The 19,997-nt window shown below is 32.7% G+C and overlaps 1 protein-coding gene across 1 annotated transcript; it reads right to left on the bottom strand.

Moving 5' to 3' along the window:
- Positions 1-376: 376 nt before the first annotated feature.
- On the bottom strand, positions 377-17,300 carry LOC132284893 (short-chain dehydrogenase RED1-like). The gene is made up of 3 exons (XM_059787033.1): positions 16,873-17,300; positions 10,681-10,840; positions 377-839 (listed from the first exon to the last, which is right to left on the bottom strand). The coding sequence occupies exons 1-3, from the start codon at positions 17,207-17,209 to the stop codon at positions 503-505; spliced, it is 834 nt and encodes a 277-aa protein (XP_059643016.1). The 5' UTR covers positions 17,210-17,300; the 3' UTR covers positions 377-502.
- Between the last annotated feature and the right edge of the window lie 2,697 nt (positions 17,301-19,997).

The raw sequence follows: 19,997 nt of genomic DNA, 5'->3' as shown, positions 1-19,997 counted from the left end.
ATGATCCAATTTTGATGACGATGAATGATGAAGAATGGAATGGATTTGATGCCACATACAATACTGCTACTGATCCTGAATATGATGATCCAATGTTTGATTTGTTGGAGAATGTGATTATGGCCGATCCTATGCCTCCAATGCGCTACTATGGTGGTCTGACAACCATGCAATTGACGTCATCAGACAGGGAATACTCCTCCAGTGTTCCATTTATGTAAATTTAGTCACTTTCTGTGTGTTGGTACATGGTATACTTTGGGTAAGCTAGATGTTGTTATCTAGTATGGTCATATGTGTACGTTAATTAGCTAAAGTCATTCTTTAATTGTTGATACATTAATAATGTGACAATTGTAGCTTTATGGATTATGAATTAATTTTAAAATTTTCCTGATACTTGGTGGCACTTCTACATGAATTCTTTGTTCAGTACAGTCATGATAAATGGAATCAAGTTACATATATGGATGAGAAGACGTCATAAATAAATTGTAAAACTCTAACAATTCATTGCCTTCCCGATAATGGAATCTCTGATAAATAGTGGAAGATGGTACATGATCGCCATTATGGTGGAGTAGCGGGCCAACGTGAACCAAGCCGGTGGATTCTTCTTCAGCACTGCAGCTACAGTCTTCTTCGCGAACTCTTCTGAAGGGGTAGCATTTGAGACTTGTGAGACGTCGGCAGTATCTCGGATTGCTGCTGCAAATTTCTTGTATAACTTCCATTCAGGCATTCGATTATAGTTGGCTATAGCAGAATTTGCTATGTTTGACTTAATAACTCCAGGTACAACATTAATAACATTGATCCCAAAAGGTCTGAGCTCCAATCTGCATTCAGTGATGGATATATGGAATGACAATCTTGTTGGGATTTATATGCCCTGGCATAGCAAATTCCTATCTGGATTGTATTGACATATGTTCCTGACATATCTGAAATATTTATGATTTATATAATTGGTGAATTCAATGTATTATGTTTCGATTCACTATGAAATTGATAGTGTCCAGTTAATTACAAGAAATATTTATATATATGTATGTGATGACAATCAGTGCATGATATATAAATAGTAATTATAAATTGTTCATAGTCGGTAATTATGGATGGACTCATAATTAATTAAGACTTGAACTGGATCCGCTTTAGGTTGAGATATATTGCGAGAGCCGTCGTATGCAATTACTCCCTATCACTGTCATGGCATTTGACTCTTAAGCATGAGAAAAGTATAGACTCTTTTATTAATTAATAATTACTTTGAATTGTTCGGCGGATTCTTCGGGATCCTTAGACCGACACTTTGGGTAGTTATGTAATTAATAGTTAGAGGGTTATATTTTCAATATTTGCATCATTGCTACTTGTATTTATTTTGTATTGATTATGGTTGATCACAAAGTAAATTCGAAGGCCTTCGTGTGTTTTTAGACAAAATGATTTATTATATATTTATTTATTTAAATTATTATTTTTGTCAAACAAATGTTTTATTGTGATCGAACCAGAAATAATCAAAGGTACCAAAATAAATATATTAATTAAGTAGTCGGATTGATGGCTATATTTATCCGATAACTAATTATGCATAGAGGGGTCAAAGTGCAATATTGACTTAGAGGTTATTTATTATTTAATTGGAGTTCAATTAATTTCTTTTAGTGGAGTAGAAATTAATTTATGAATTAATTGAATTGGGTCCATGGACCGGGCCAATTATTAATTCATTGTAGCCAATAAAATAATAGGCCCAATGGATTCTCACTCATAGCCCAACTTGATATTGGAATCATATTAGATTTGAGACATATGAATTAGAGATGGAGAAGGATTTGTTGTTTCCTTTTCTTTATTTTTATGTTGCCTATAAATATACATGGTCTATGTATATTTTAGGGAGTGATTTTTATGAGAAGGAAAAAGGAATAAATTTTCTCTCTCTAGAAAATTAGGGTTTATGTTCTCATCTAATGGAGGCTCCCACAAGCCTAGTTTTCCAAGGTCATTCAAGGAGGCTTATGAGTGATTCCTAAAGGCAAGACCATTACCAAGAAGATGGAGATCCATGGAAAAGATGTCTAGCAAAAGGGATCTACAATAAATGAGAACATTCACTTTAGAGGAGAGATCTGAGGTTTACTCAAACCTTGATGTAAGTATTCAATCTTTTAGTTGAATAATACATCATATTTTATTTTTATTTTTGCATAAAACTTGTCTCTATGTGATGAATCAAGATCTATGAATCAAAATCCCTCGAAAAGTTTTTAAAACTTGCACGTTTCCCAACAGTGGTATCAGAGCATGGTTTGATTCATTACTAGAGATCATGATTTTATGAAAATTATCATTCATGGATCCAAAATTATATTCATATATATTTTTATTGATGTATGTTGATGTATGATTTAATATGTTGATATATATTGATACATAATGATGTATGAATAATTGTGAATGAATGATGATGTATGGTTGGGCCATGGATGAAGCTTATAGGTTAAATTAATGTAATTTTATCTTTGGATGAATGTAATTAAGGCTTTGATTTAGCCGTTTGAAAGTTCAATGATGTAATTTAATTTTTTCCATTGTATTTCAAATTGTAAATATTTTTAAAGCCATGTAATCTCCGTCAAAGGATGCTATGAAGCTTCAAGAAGGTCCAAAAGGATTAAATTATGCTTCAGTAATTTTCTGGAATTTTTCCGAATTTTTTGAAATTTTTCTGGAATTTTTTGAGGCTTAATTTAATTTTCTGGCATTTTTTCGGATTTTTTGGAATTTTTCGGCGTTTTTCCGGTGGCCGGAGCTTCGCCGGCGGCGAGAAGGGGCGTCGGAGGTGGCCCGGATCAGGTGTGGCGTCAAGGAGGTGAGCCTGGCGCGTGTTCCACACGCGCCAGGAGAGTGCACATGCTGGCGCGTGCATTGCACGCGCCAGCCAAGGGAGCTTGATCTCCACGCGCGTGAAGGCGCGTGGAGGCGCGTCCTACGCGCCCCAGGCGCGTGGGAGCGCGTGAGTGTGCATTCCACGCGCCCCAGGCGCGTGCCGGCGCGTGGGAGCACGTGCAGCTTGCCCTAGGCGCGTGCCAGCACGTGTGAGGTCCTCCGGGCTCGTTTTAAGCGGCGTTTTGCTTCTCCTGACGCGTACAAGCTTCCTATGGGTGTTTACAGACAGTTGAAGGATGCCCGTACAGCAAGAATAGGTTTTAAATGCTAAAAGCTGAATCCATTGGCCATTTAATTTGCTTTATCTGTCATTTATTGTTGTATGTGATGCATGAAATAATTAATTGCTAATTATTATTGTTCATGCATTGGATCCATGATATTTATTTAAATGGCTTGATTTATATTAGTTAAATTATGAAAATTAATTGGATTTGATTACTAATTAATTAGAGGGCACTTATTGGGAAACGAAAAATTATTTTTATAAATTATTTTTGAAGTGTGCCTCAAGTTAAATATTAGTGAATCGTTTAAAGTCCAAATATTTTCTAAATTTAATTGGATTAAAATCAAGACGTTTTGCATACATTATATCATGTAAATGAATAAAATGAAAACCCTGATTATGAATGATTAAAAATTGAGTGGGAGCGGGGATTTTTATACATTGCCCCATGGCCTTCGTTATTAAAACCATTGTACTTAGATCTTCAAAAATAAGGCCTCACGCATGATTTGAAGAGTCTTAATATTACAAGAATGGTTGTCTCATGAAAATAAAAATATTAAATGTTCATTGTAATTAGATCTTTAAAAATAAGGCCCTACGCATGATTTAAAGAGTCTAGATTATAATGACAACATATTTAATGTTTTATTTTTCATTAGAGCATTAATAATGTAATACACTCAATCTAAAATCAATAGTGTTAGCTCCCCAACGGAGTGGTCTACACTAGGTGATTTTAGAAAGGCTAAACATAATCGGGAGTCATTTCATATAGATAGACAAGGCATTGTCTTAAGATATATGGAGATGATGGGATTTGCCCGCCAATAGCAATAATGAACTTCGCCAACCGAATAAGTTATTGGTGTATTGGTTATTCGATTTTTCATGCAGTGGTTAAGGGACCCACATACTATTTTAATGGAAGTGCTCACCTAATAGTAAATGAATCTCAACAATAGTAATAATGAACTCCTCCAACAGAATAAGTTATTGACATATTGATTGGTTGATTTATTATGCTACAGAGTTGAGGGACCCGCATTAATTAAAAGGGATTGTTCACCAATAATGATAATGATCTCTTGTTCGATTGAGATTTATTATATTATGTGGTTAACAAACTCATTTTAATTTTAAATATGCATGACAGAATTAATAATTCACCTTGCATATTGTATGAATGCATTTATATTCAGATTAATTATGTTTAATCCCGTTTATCTACTTGCTTACATATTCTATGATATTGGACCTTATTTATAATGACTGGAAAATGAACTTAGATATTTTATTCACAACGTAAGGGTACAAAATGTGTTTATTACTCCTATACCTATCTCTTTTACTTTGAGATACCAAATTTGACATTAATGCTTTTAATAAATTAGATAAGGCAAATGATATGACTTGGTGCAATATTCTAGAGTTTAGCTCGAATATACTCCAAAGCTAACATTTGTATTATTTTATTTTCTTCAAGCATCATATTAAATGTCAATGAGATATTTTGGTGAGATTAAATAGAGCATATGCCTAAGTACTGTGTCAAATTTAAATACCATCAAGATAGCCTGATGAACTCCAGTTTGAAATCAAATTTTGGAAAATGATTGTTTATTATTTAAAAATTAGCTGGAGATCAATAAGGCTGACTTGGGTGGTAAGTTTCAAGTTGACATGATTATTGCCTTGTTACCAAACTCATTCGACTCTGTTAGAGTGAACTAAATAAGGAATCAGTTTGAGTTCACACTCGCTGATATTCTTATAGAATTGGTAACAGAAGAAGGGATAATCAAGAGTACGGGCGTTCCTATCAATCTAACCTAGTCTATACCATCTTCTTCTAGGCCCAAGTGGATGGGCAAAGCAAAGAAGAAGGATGATAATAGGACTAGGCTAGCACAAAACATAGGTATCTAAAAGGTTAAAGGGAATAAGGCAGTGTATGTTGAGGGCGAATGAAACTGTTTCTTTTGCCGTTAACTAAGACACTAAAGGACAAACTGTCTAAGCAATGACGTGGCATAAGAAAATATATATTTAATCATTGAGCCATGTTATGTGGTTGTATCTATTGATTCCTGATGGATAGATTCTGGAGCCACTAAACATGTTTGCAATTTATTGTAAGGATTTCAGGAATCCAGAAGCCTTGATGATATGGGTATATATTTATCTTTTGACCTGATGCCAAGGTTGTAATTAAGTCAGTGGGAGTATTACATCTGAAAATAGAGAGTATGAGGATATTAGTATTAGAGAACTATTTTTATGCACAGAAGTTAGACGCTATCTTATTCTTGTTTCACTTGTGGTTTATAAAAACTGTGTTGCTATTTTGTAAAACTGGTTTTATAAAATTGAATAGATATGCGATTACTTCTGGTGCATTGAAAAATGGTTAATATATTATAATCACAAGCTCTTAAGATTTGCAGGATGTAGAAACTAATGTTGCATCTTCTAGATTAAATGTTAAGAGAACATTTGTTATTCCTGACTCATTGTATTTTTGGTGTCTATTTTTGGGTTGTAATCAATCAAAATGAGATTTAAATATTGGTTAAAGAAGGTTTATTACCTAGTGAGGCAGAGGAGCCTAAACCAAACTTGTGAATCTTGTTTTGAAGGATAGATAACTCTAAGGGCTTAATCAGCCAAATGAAATAGACATAAAGAACAATTGGAGTCGGTACACACGTACACATGTAGTCTTATGAACATCCAATCAAGATTACTCACGTTTTGGATAAATTTACCTGTTGCGACACAAGTCTTATACTTTTGGTATATTCCAAGAGGGTCAAGACTGATGTGGAGCTCAGATTAGGTAAACTTATCAAGACACTTCGATCTGATCGAGTATTTGAGTATTTCTTGGGATAGTGCAAAGACTATATGGTCAATGAGGGTGTTGTGTACCAGTTTTCCGCAATTGACGCTAAATTAATTTAGGTGTCAAATAGGAATAACAGAATTCCACTTAACATGGTTAGATCTATGATTAGTAATGCCACATTATCTCTTTCATTTAAGAGTTTAGCGTTAATGGCATCGATGCGCATTATGAACTGCATTCCATCTTAGTCTGTCTCAAGGATACCGTTGAGCTGTGTTTTTGACTAAATATTAGTTTGAATCATATGCACATATGGGGTAGTCTTGCACACGTGCGTTTGATATGGACAAGTAAGTTGGAATCAGATCATAGGCATGCTAGATTTGATAGCTACTCTAAATGTCACTAGGATGGATTATTTTATGATCTCAAAGATAAAAGTTGATTGTTTTCACTCATTGTTTATCTATAGGGGAATCATATTATGAATCACATACCTAGTAGCATAATGTTAGAGAACTTGGTATGAGTACCAGATGTACCACATGTGAACACACTTATTATAGAGATTGAGAATAATATATGAATTCCCTATTGATGCGTTAGCATCATCTACTACACAGATTCTTGCATCGGTACATTGATGTAGTGGGAGGATTATCATCCAATTCGACAGAATCATGTTTTTAGGTGAGACCATTATGGACATCCCTGTTAAACATGAGTTGGACCCAGTAAGCTACACGAAAGCGTGAACCGATGTGGATACAGATCGTTTTGATGAGTTACTATGAAATCAGAGTTGGAATCTATGTATTCTAATAAATTCTGGGATCTTGTAGAACTTTCTAGTAGGGTGATTCCTATAGAAGGCAAGTTAATCTACAAAAAGATACCAGAAGATTTCTTAGTGAATAAATCATGAGTGTACAAGGGAATGTCATTATTTTTCTTAATTCTATATATTGATGACATCCTACTCATTTATAATGACGTGGAAGTTTTGTCATCAATTAAAAGGTAGTTGTTCAATTACTTTTAAATGAAGGAATTTCAAGATGTAAGCTATATTCCTAGGATCAAGCTTTTGCAAGATCAGGTTAAAAGGAAAATAGGCTTATCTTAATAATCCTACATTGATAAAGTTTTGACCAGGTTTGGTATGCATAACTCAAAGAATGAGTTCTTGCTTTATTGATATGGATGGCTCTCTCTAGTAAGTAGTTTTTCAAGACTATCAAAGGAGATTGAGCAAATGAGACTGGAACAATATGTTTCGGCATATGAGAGTCTCATATATGCCATGGTCTATACCAAACAGGACATCCGCTACATAGTAGGGATAGTCAGTAGAGATCAGTCCAATACTGGACTTGACAACTGGTCTATTGTGAAAAATATCATTAAGTACCTAAGGAGAACCAATGATATCATATTCATTTATGGATGTGATGATATGGTCCTAGTCAGGTATGCTAGTTCTGATTTTCAATCAGAAGTAGATACTATGAGGTTCATGACTCAGTGTAAGTTCACTTAATGGAAAGGAGATCAGTTGGTAGATTGTTAAGCAGATTTCAACTGCTGACTCAAACCTAAAAGTGGCAATATAAGCCTATTGGTTTGATCTCACTGATTTAGAGGTTGTGGAGCATACTAGCTTGCCTATCGAGCTATATATTGCGACAATAGTGCAGAAGTAGTCCAAACCAATTACCCAAGGTTCCATAGATGAACAAAATACACTGATAGGAAGTATCATGTTCTATATGATATTGTCCGGCAAGAAAATGTACTTATAACTAGAACATTGCATTGGAACACAACTTTGTTGATCCATTATCAAAGGTGTCATTGATCAATAATTTTGATCATCATCTGGATAACATTGGAGTTAGGTGCAATTTGAATTGGCTATGAGGGCAAGTGGGAGCTGTTGGGATTTATATGCCCTGGCATAGCAAATTCCTATCTGGATTGTATTGACATATATTCCTGACATATCTGAAATATTTATGATTTATATAATTGGTGAATTCAATGTATTATGTTTCGATTCATTATGAAATTGATAGTGTCCAGTTAATTACAAGAAATATTTATATATATGTATGTGATGACAATCAGTGCATGATATATAAATAGTAATTATAAATTGTTCATAGTCGGTAATTATGGATGGACTCATAATTAATTAAGACTTGAACTGGATCCGCGTTAGGTTGAGATATATTGCGAGAGCCGTCGTATGCAATTACTCCCTATCACTGTCATGGCATTTGACTCTTAAGCATGAGAAAAGTATAGACTCTTTTATTAATTAATAATTACTTTGATTTGTTCGGCGGATTCTTCGGGATCCTTAGACCGACACTTTGGGTAGTTATGTAATTAATAGTTAGAGGGATATATTTTCAATATTTGCATCATTGCTACTTGTATTTATTTTGTATTGATTATGGTTGATCACAAAGTAAATTCGAAGGCCTTCGTGTGTTTTTAGACAAAATGATTTATTATATATTTATTTATTTAAATTATTATTTTTGTCAAACAAATGTTTTATTGTGATCGAACCAGAAATAATCAAAGGTACCAAAATAAATATATTAATTAAGTAGTCGGATTGATGGCTATATTTATCCGATAACTAATTATGCATAGAGGGGTCAAAGTGCAATATTGACTTAGAGGTTATTTATTATTTAATTGGAGTTCAATTAATTTCTTTTAGTGGAGTAGAAATTAATTTATGAATTAATTGAATTGGGTCCATGGACCGGGCCAATTATTAATTCATTGTAGCCAATAAAATAATAGGCCCAATGGATTCTCACTCATAGCCCAACTTGATATTGGAATCATATTAGATTTGAGACATATGAATTAGAGATGGAGAAGGATTTGTTGTTTCCTTTTCTTTATTTTTATGTTGCCTATAAATATACATGGTCTATGTATATTTTAGGGAGTGATTTTTATGAGAAGGAAAAAGGAATAAATTTTCTCTCTCTAGAAAATTAGGGTTTATGTTCTCATCTAATGGAGGCTCCCACAAGCCTAGTTTTCCAAGGTCATTCAAGGAGGCTTATGAGTGATTCCTAAAGGCAAGACCATTACCAAGAAGATGGAGATCCATGGAAAAGATGTCTAGCAAAAGGGATCTACAATAAGTGAGAACATTCACTTTAGAGGAGAGATCTGAGGTTTACTCAAACCTTGATGTAAGTATTCAATCTTTTAGTTGAATAATACATCATATTTTATTTTTATTTTTGCATAAAACTTGTCTCTATGTGATGAATCAAGATCTATGAATCAAAATCCCTCGAAAAGTTTTTAAAACTTGCACGTTTCCCAACAAATCTAACATCAAGAAACTTGTTATATGAATTTAAACACCATGTCAAATCCCACAAACATAATGTGGCCTGTCTCAGTGAATAAACAACATTTGGAGGGACATCAGAAAACAGCAATGCTATGTTTGGCGGCACTGATTTGGTGCTCCCAAACGTAACATAAGGGTATAACCTGCTTTACATCCAATTCATTCATATTGTTCATGCTGGTCCTAATTCAAGTTTTAGGCCGACTGTCGAGCACACTTCAAATCAATAATAACATAATTTTTAATATCAAATAAGTAAAATAACAACAGACTCCATCGATATTCTGTTCCCCACTCATTTCGTATTACTATTTGTCGATAAAACTTATAGAAGCCCGCATTTGTTGCATACTTCCAAGGACAAAACTACTCTTGATCATTCAGACTCATCTCTGTCCCCAAATTTATTTGTTAGTTGGTTCCAACTAACATTTGATATACTAACTATAAATTGAATAAACTTTACAGGACTCACAAAATTCAGGAAATGATCATTCACCTCATCGTAATGGAGGAATATACTAATTAACGCTCTGGGTAACTGAATTGAATTAAATGTGCAGAGCATCACAAAGTGTATTCCAAGAAACATAATTATCCAATGAAGTCAAGACAAAGAAGAGCTCAATGGCACCCTAGAAGCCAATAAAGTTTCTTCTATCACCCTTATTCTACTAAGGGACACATTTTTTATTTTTTTTAATCTACAGATAAGAACAGAGGGTACAAAAATATGTGCGCCTATGTTGTCCAAAACCCAAGGTATATGTGAAACAATGTGGCACAACTTTGGATGAAGTATTACAGCTTAACCAACGGGCTAGTGGCCTAGCGGTATCAGCCTCTTACTTCCCAAAGGGAGGTCAGGGGTTCAAGTCTCAGAAGAGACAAGTGCGTGTGAGTACCAACTAGGAAAAAATGTATTACAGCTTATACACCCTGGACCGTGTTACTTATACATTAAATTTTTAATTCCCTTTTTTCTTTCCTCTTTTCTATTGGGGGTGGGAGAGGTTGGGGAAGCTGTGGGAAGGATGGTGGGTATCTGCATCTTAAGCAGATAAAAATTGGATTAACCATATGGAGATGGTTTAGGACCTCAGGTTAGGAGAGGAAGAGTTGTTTGCCTAAAAGGTAAGCGCTAAAGAAGCCGACCAAAACTTACAAGGGTAGAGGTAATTAAAAATAATTTTTAAAAGAAAAAGAAATGGATTACCAATCTAATAATAACATGGGCAATATAGCACAAACCTCAATGTATCAGTTAGGGAGTGCAGAGCAGCTTTAGATGCAGTGTAAGCACCAGCCCATGGTCCAGGGCTCAAAGCGGAAACACTTCCAATGTTGACAATCTTTCCCTTCTTCTTAGATATCATGTAAGGAACCACAGCTTGAATCAACCTCATGGAACCTAAATATGTACAAACAATAGCATTATAAATATGAAATAGATTTGTTATTATGCAATCAGCAACAAATAGAACATTCTCAAAGTGGACAAAGAAATAGGGGAAAATTATGCACGACAATTGGGATAAACACGTCACAGTCGGCCTGAAGTAATTATGGAAGTGTTGTGTATTTGATCAAAACATAACTCCAAATAATAGGATTTGGTTAAAGACAAAAGAATAATCACGCGTTTCTATTATCTTGGATTACAGAATGTGGTAAGGTAAGGCCTGCTTCCAAGTGGCTGCATCGTGTGAACAATGTACGCGACATATATCATCAAATCTCCATTTTTAAAATTACTATACAAGTTAGCATGTTATGAAATTATCATAAAAAGCTTAGTTAAGATGCAATAGATTTACAGGTGGTATTAACATATTGCAATTTACATTAAAAAAAAAAAAAGAAAAAGAAAAAAAAGAGAGAAATCCACAGCAGTATCAATTTGCAAGCTTAGTTATGAACAAAATGTAAGTGCCTCAAAACCATTTATTTTGATTCACTACATACCTGATGCACTGGATCCATCATGTCGGAGGCCATGTATGTTTCTTATCAGAGCATGAGATCTAAATCTTATATCAGTTCTATGCAGAATGAAGAATTTCATGGAATAAGGTTCAAGGTTGATGATTTTTGCTTTATATAGTGCACTTTGAATAGAGTGGTGGTGGACATAGGTTCTCAACCTATAACACCATAAAGACTGATATCAAGGTTTGAATTATTTCAATAGAAAACAAAATCATAGGCCTTTATCTTGATGCGGATGCTATCGTGCTATGATTATGATTCGAGTACTGAAAAACTACGAGATTGAATGAGTTTTTAACAGCCAGCCTCTTTCCACACCAAGTTGTATCAAAGAAGAATTAAGCTGCTTTCATCATATTTGGTAGCAACTATGAGACACAATATCCACAATGTATCATCTTTAACAGCCAGCCTCTTTCCACACCAAGTTGTATCGAAGAAGAATTAAGCTGCTTTCATCATATTTGGTAGCAACTATGTAATACCCCGATAATTTTAAAAGATTTATTAATTAGGATTAATTATTTTATTTTATTTTTCAATGATTTATTTTATTTTATTGAGTGCTAGATTAATTATCTTATTTTAATTAAGTTATATTTCGTGATTATGTATGATGATTGATTGTTTGTGTGGTTGATTATTGATTGAATTATTGGTGTGTTGATTTTATTGGTATTATATGACTTAGTTGTAAATTCTTGTTTGTTTATGTGCTTCATGTAATTAGTTATTTTAATTTCTGTATTTAATTAATTATCTTATTTATTTAAATTAATTGGATTGGGCTTAAGGAAAGTTGGACCAAAAGATATGGTCTTGGGCTTGTATGAAATCTTATTGGGTTAATTAATGAAGGTCCGTGGTTATTTAATTATTTAAATGATCACTTTTGTATCAATTATATATATATATATATATATATATATAATTATATATAAATATAATTAATTAATAATTGTTATGGAAAGATATATATATAGATATATATTTATTGATATTTATAAGTATATATGATTTAATTAACTAATGAGTTAATTATGGAAGGAATATATATTTTTATATATATATGTTTATAGATATAAATTATTTAAAGATTATTATTTTAATTCATAATACTAGTTGGAATAGGATTTGGAATTTAAGGTGTATAAAAATACACATAAGGCTTTAGGGTTAGAGGTTTTACACGTTAGAAAAATAAAACAGACAGAGAGAGAGGAAGAAGAAGGGCTAACAAGGAGGAGGTCGGATCTGAAAAGGAGGACGTCGGAATTGGAAGAGATAATTAAAGCTTAAAGCGTCGATTTCGTTTCGAAACCTTCAGGCGAGTTTTCTCTAACTTTCCTCTTAGAACTCATAAGGATTTCACCTTGAGTATCAAGGCTTTAATTAAATTTATTTGTTTAAAAATTATGGTTAGATCGGAATAATTAAAAAGTATAAACTATTATATTTGATTTTTAGATTATTGGATTTTAATTGATATATATAGGTGTTATGTATATTTTAAAATCAATCTATAGGTGGATTTGTGACCCAAGAGAGTTAATTATGGTTTCTTTATTTTCTAGAATTGTTCTGTAATTTTCTGGAATTTTTCTGATATTTTTAGGAATTTATTAGGATTTATTTTCCTATTATTTGTTAGGAAAATAATTATATATATATATATATATATATATATATAATTGATACAAAAGTGATCATTTAAATAATTAAATAACCACGGACCTTCATTAATTAACCCAATAAGGTTTCATACAAGCCCAAGACCATATCTTTTGGTCTAACTTTCCTTAAGCCCAATCCAATTAATTTAAATAAATAAGATAATTAATTAAATACAGAAATTAAAATAACTAATTACATGAAGCACATAAACAAACAAGAATTTACAACTAAGTCATATAATACCAATAAAATCAACACACCAATAATTCAATCAATAATCAACCACACAAACAATCAATCATCATACATAATCACGAAATATAACTTAATTAAAATAAGATAATTAATCTAGCACTCAATAAAATAAAATAAATTATTGAAAAATAAAATAAAATAATTAATCCTAATTAATAAATCTTTTAAAATTATCGGGGTATTACATTCTTCCCCCCTAACAAACGGAATTCCGTCCTCGGAATTCACAAATCCATGAAATAAAAACTTTGATTATTTAATTTCAAATTTCATTATTCCTTTTATCCGTGTGGAAATTAACCCATCCACACATATTCATTATTAGCAGACACATCACGTAATTAGCTAATTCCATATTTATATAATTGATAAATATAAGTACACACTAGAGACTCTCACTGGACTAAAGCAGTTTCAACCGGATAGTGGGTATCTCATGTAAAACGCACACAAAGGTGGTTACGAGTCCTCCTTCTACCAGAGCCCACACATCCTTAAACCCAGCTACCCATCTCAATCGGCAATATATGCCTCCATCCTAACCACTGATCCTGAGACTCAAGCTTATATCATGGCCCATATATATGTGTGTGTATGTATATATATATATATATATATATATATATAATCCATTATATCCACATAAAAGTAAACTATCCAACCATATTATTTCAATGGCATACCATCCAACTATTCCGTTGACCTGACACGAATAAGTAGGACTTAACGCTATGGTTAATCCGTTCCCTTATAAATATATAGGTAGGACTTAACTTCTTTGGTTAATCCGTCCCTGAAATGCCACCGTCCCATACCGGTGTATTAAACCATACAATTCATAAATAAATAGGTAGGTCTTAACTATTCCGTTAATCCGTCCCTAAAATACCTCCATATTATTTTATTGGTGCATAAATCCATAAAACCCATACTTCAAAATTAGGGGAAGACTCAACGATTTACCAATACCTTCTAAATCGGTGTTTTACCATTTTCCTGATAAGACTCAATGATTTACCATTAGGACACACTAACGGACCGAATATAGAATACAATGAATCCTAAACTTAAGCTCTAAGTAAAAGAGTACACAACGCGGAAGTCACACAACGAAAGACACCCTAGGGACACTTGAACCTGGAGTGCTCTGATACCAACTGTGATACCCCCTAATTTTGGAACACGGATTGATCAAGTCCGCGCACAAAATCAAGGGATATCAAAACAATTTAAGTATTTAACAAGCACAGAATACAAAGATGAATAATAAAGAATAAATAAACCGCTGAAGAAAACTAATAAATAAATATTACTTAATGATTCTCCAACAATTACAATTCGGAAATCCCATAACTCAAGGACCCCTTAAAACATTATCCAATAATCTAATACTATTTAAAAATACACAAGATGAATAGACGAATGACAGTCTCCCAGTTGCGGATCCTCAACCTCGAGACTGGAACCTCTAATAACCTGAAAAATAAATCGTGGGTTAAACCCTACGAGCAAGTTCACTCTACCAGGCCAATGAAAACCAATAAGCAGATCATCTCTGATCAAAACCAAACCTAATAAAGTTTTAACTTTAATAAAGCACGATATACATGTCTATATATAATTATATATACTATACTAATCACATCCATTAATAGGTTTATTAAATTTTCATACCTATTAAATAATTATTAAAATAATATTCATACCTAGACCAATCTACCATTTCATTTTATAAAAACTCCTTTGACCTTAATCCCATCCTAGTCAGTTGTCTAATCATTTAAACAACAAATTATAATAAAAGAAATACTCTATTTAATCCCAACCCGATAATGATTTTAATTGTTTAAATCACATATCCAAAATTCAAGTTTTGACAAATCATCCACGTCTTCCCTAATATTATTTTATTAATGTAAAATAATACACTAACCAGTAAGTACTAAAAACTATGAGACACAATATCCACAATGTATCATCTTTAGCAGCAAGCACATTAAAAGTGTGGGTTTTATCAGATAGTTTCCATATTTACTTTCCCTAATGCCAAAGGCAACCAAAATTTGATGCATCTCCAACAGTATTATGGTTGGTAAAAATGTGTGAAATTCGCGGTCAATTGATGAAAAATAAGGTTTCTGTGAGTGTTACTTAAGGACCCCAATCGTGGTGCTACAACGTAGGTCTTTCACAAAATATACCAGGTCAGAGATGATCTGTTAAACCCAGTGGCGCACAGTGGGATTTTCATCTAATCTAGCAGGTACCTAGAGACTGAAAAACCAACTTGGAGCCTGAGTTTTTGAGGCTCAACTATCTGGAGAGAGGTGTTCTCTCCAAAATTTTAGTGCGTTTCAGGCCTAACTAGTTCAGCTGTGATTTTTGTGGATTTTGAGGCATCTTAAAGCATGTCGGCCTAGTTTCCAACGTAAGTGTGCCCCAGAAAAACCCTTATTTGAGTCATTTGTTGCAAGGTAGTGGAGTATTTCTTCAGCAAATGGCGTCTCAACCACATCAATGACATACTTCTTAAGTTGGTAAGAGATTCCAATTTGTTACGAATTGATTGTGATCAACAGTCGGAGACAAAGTGACCTAATTGAGAGTAATTGGGATTGACTTTTAATTATTGAGGGCGTTGCACTAGTTGTAGTTCTACAATGTACTTTGAATATGCAGTATCCACAAACAGTAATTAAAATATGGGCAGGTCTGACAAGACTTCAGTAAGTATTCATATATGTTGCTAGTATCATTCTTCCATTATGCTTCAGCCTTGTAAATTTTTAAAACCCTTTTAGCTTTGATTTAATAGATTTCGAATCATCCCTTTAGAACTCTATTTTAAATCCCATCCGCCACTTGTTTTGCTAATCAGCTTTATTATTGTTAACACAACATGCATGCTAAGAGCCAACCCAAGGTACAAGTCCATTGTGGGTAAAATTTCACTTCTCTCCCATTAGTTATTACGCAATTTATCGCTCCATAATCAATGTCCATACTCCACTGTCCATCAACACATCCAATTGGTTCCGCTTCGACTCAGAAACCCCCTCCACACTACTCTATAATTTTATCTTCCCATCTTAAATCTAATCTCAATTTCTGGTACACCCAATTAATGTCCTAGTCTCGGCTTTACTGACTTGAAAACTTTCTTGTGAGTTCCATACTAGTTTAAACATTCTTTGTTTTCTAATCACATAATTTTGACTTGGCTTCAATAATAATTGAAGTAACTAATAGTACTTGTGGAATGATAAAAAATAATCACAACCCGGGTATATATTGAATGAATATTCCTCAATCATTTGCTGCATAACAATACAATAGATTCAATGAAGCTACTAAAATAAGTAAAAACAGACATCAAGACAAAAAGGGAAATCAAATGAACAAATACTAAACATAACTGTGTTGAATTATGTTGAAATTAAATGAACAAATAATAAACATAACTGTGTTAAATTATGTTGAAATCGAATGAACAAATACTAAAACTGTGTTGATTGAGAAGTATACCATAAACATTTGTATTGAAGGTATGCTCAACTGCAGATAAGGGTATTTCAGCAAGAGGGCCAACGGAAAGTACACCGGCGTTGTTGACCACAATATCGATTTGACCTAGTTTTTCGAGAACATTGTCGATTACGTTTCGGACACTTTCATCGGACAACACGTCCAGTTCTTGAAGAAAGAACCTAGAATCGTGCTCCAGGTCCGCCATGGACGACAGTGACCGACTGGTCGCCACCACGACGCAGTTCTCGGCGGCGAAAGCGCGTGCCAGCGCGTGGCCTATGCCGCCGGCGGAACAGCCTGTAATCAGCACCACCTGTTTATCGTAGAACTCCATTGGACTCTAGGGGCTTTCAGAGTTTATGGGTTTTGGAAAGGGATCTGAAAATAATACTATATATTATTGTTAATGGTGATTTTTCAAATTCATGTTTATAGCCCCCAAAAGAAAAGGTATTTTGTAAATAAATCTAAATTGTGGTCATAAAAAAAGTCAATCGGCCCCTCAAATTGCTTTCAAGCATTTTATTTTATTTAATGATCCCTGTATGTTTAATTGTGCATTCTATTTTAATTTTGATCCTTGAAATTCAGAAAAAATAAAAAAAAAAAATTCCAGTTTAAACCTTTTTAAACTAACTTTTGAATTCCAAATTTTGTGAACTCCATCATATGAGTTTCTAAGAGATAAAAAAACAATCCATTTACACTTGTAAACTTGTATGTTTAATTTTGTGATTCTCGACTAATTCATCATATGGTATGTTTTTTTAAAAATTTTTTTTTATCACATAGTAGGTTAAAGACTTAAACTCGAATCTTACATGTGCATTTTTCAAAAAACATCATTTCATTAAATATTAAAATCTTTCACAAAATATGTTTGGGGTGTCTAGAGAATTTAATTTTTATTATAATGAATTTTTTATATTTATTTTGGACAATATTTGGGTCCTTTCCTAGGAGGTTAAAGTTTATCCTCCAGGTGAGGTAGAACACGTGTTCAAAAAATTTAAAAAGTAAAAAAATGAGTATTATTCATTTTTTACAGGTTAAACCGTTGGGTTTTTTTATTTGTGACGGTGATTGAATCTGCATATATAACTCTAGGAAGTACTCGTTGCTCTTTAAACTGTTTACATTCCTTCAATCAGTGACTGAGAAGGTGATCTTTCTTGTTTTTGCCAAAAAAAAATGGTGGCCTTAGATAACAACAATGTTACTATGTAGATAAATTTTGCAACTTAGCAATTCCACCTTATTAATTTTGTGATTTCATAAATAAAATCGTTCTTATATATATATTTGGTACGACAACACAAAATTCTTAATGAATACCTTTAAAAATGAATATTGCATATCTATTTACTAATATGGTTATATCCCCAACATTGAATTAATTGATGCATTGTGAATAAGAATATGGTATGAGTGGAAAGAGGAATTGAGATGGAAGTTGGGTATGCAAAATTACTTTGTGGGGGTGGGGGTGGGGGTGGGGGGGGGGGGGGGGTGGGGTTGTACTTATCTTTTTACTTTTTAAGTTTTTGGAACATGTGTGTTCGAATTTTATTGGTTCACCTCACCTAGAGGATGAACTTCAACCTCTCATGAGAGGACTCAAGTATTGTCCATTTATTTTTATGGACAACAGTTGCATATTCATCCATTTTATTTTTCTATATATATATATATATTTTTTTTTTTTGAGCAAGTGATTTTTACTAACAGGTTAATGTGGTCTCATCACAAAATTAATAAATATTAAAATAATTATTTTTGGGAATAAGTTCAGTCCACTGTTTTCCTTATTTATTGTTTTCCCCATTTTGTAATTATAGGCAATGTGTGCATTTGTGATGAGAAAAAAAACATCAACGAATAAAGATCACATACTCACCGGTGAGCCAGCAAGTTTAGTGTACTTATTTAATAAAAAAATATAGTTTGGAAATACAGAGTATTACAAAAAATAATACATTTATTTTCAAAATAAGACATATATTATGGAACATCTCAAAATAAAAACATGGATAAAAATTTTGAGACGGAGATATACATTTTATTACTAGTATTTTTAATTCTCACCTGTTAAATGACAAATTTACCATTATAACCTTGGTGTGAAATTGAGGACACTGAAGGCTGGGAGTCAAGTCAGTCAACTATGATGCATGTGTTCGGTGGCTGTTATTAAAGCGCGTTTGTGTAAAGAAAATGATATTTTTGGTCATAAATTCCAAAAGCTCCAATTAGTTTAATGACAAATTCACCACACGGAGGAGACATAACGCGGAATCAAGTCAATCAATACATGGACCACGTCTTCACTGCCCCCATTACTTTTTAGCTATAAAAGTGCTGCAAAGTGTTAAGTTTAAAAACATTAAATCGAAGTATTTATTTTATATTTTAAATTTTAACTAATTTTTTATTTATTTATTTCAAGTTCAAGCAGTAAATTTGATGCTCGCAAACATAAATGATATTTTGCTCCAAACTCCGAATCTTTAATTTTATTTATACAAATAATAGTAATAATTTTCACATTTTTTAAAATTAGTTTCTCCTTCGCATTCCTTTTTTTCTTTTTCTTTTTTTCATTATTGAGATTTGAGAATAACAATCCTGTTATCTAATCATTAATTTTCTCCCTCAATTTGTGTTTTTGTAATGTTAAGTCTGTTATACATACATAAGTTATATATACATCTCCTTCACATTGAATTATTCAAATATTAGGACTCATGTGAAAGAAGTTAACAGGAGTTTTTCTTCTAGATGTAATATTAAAAATGACCATACTAAAGGCATTAATTATTTGTTTGGATGTAAAATATTTGCGAATAAAAAAAAAAATTAAAATCTAACAAACAATATTTTACCTATCAATTTTTAACAAATTATTTTATATATCCAGCCCGATGAATTGGTCCTTAATCTTAACTTAAACTTTTATCAAACACAAAAAAAAATTAATAATAATAATAATAATAAAAAGTTAACCTAAAAGAAGAAAATATTTTTTATTTTACATCAAAACAACATGAGTCTAAGATGGAGTAATTCTGTATAGAATGAATGAAGTCGAACTCGAATTCGATCCATACACAAGCCACCAACCT

The sequence above is a fragment of the Cornus florida genome, unplaced genomic scaffold (assembly GCF_030987335.1).
Source record: "Cornus florida cultivar Cherokee Brave unplaced genomic scaffold, ASM3098733v1 CherokeeBrave_3.0.0_Hap2_Chr11, whole genome shotgun sequence".
Taxonomy (NCBI): Eukaryota; Viridiplantae; Streptophyta; class Magnoliopsida; order Cornales; family Cornaceae; genus Cornus; species Cornus florida.
The sequence above is the reverse complement of the archived record's forward strand: the minus strand, read 5'-3'. Positions and strand labels throughout refer to the sequence as shown.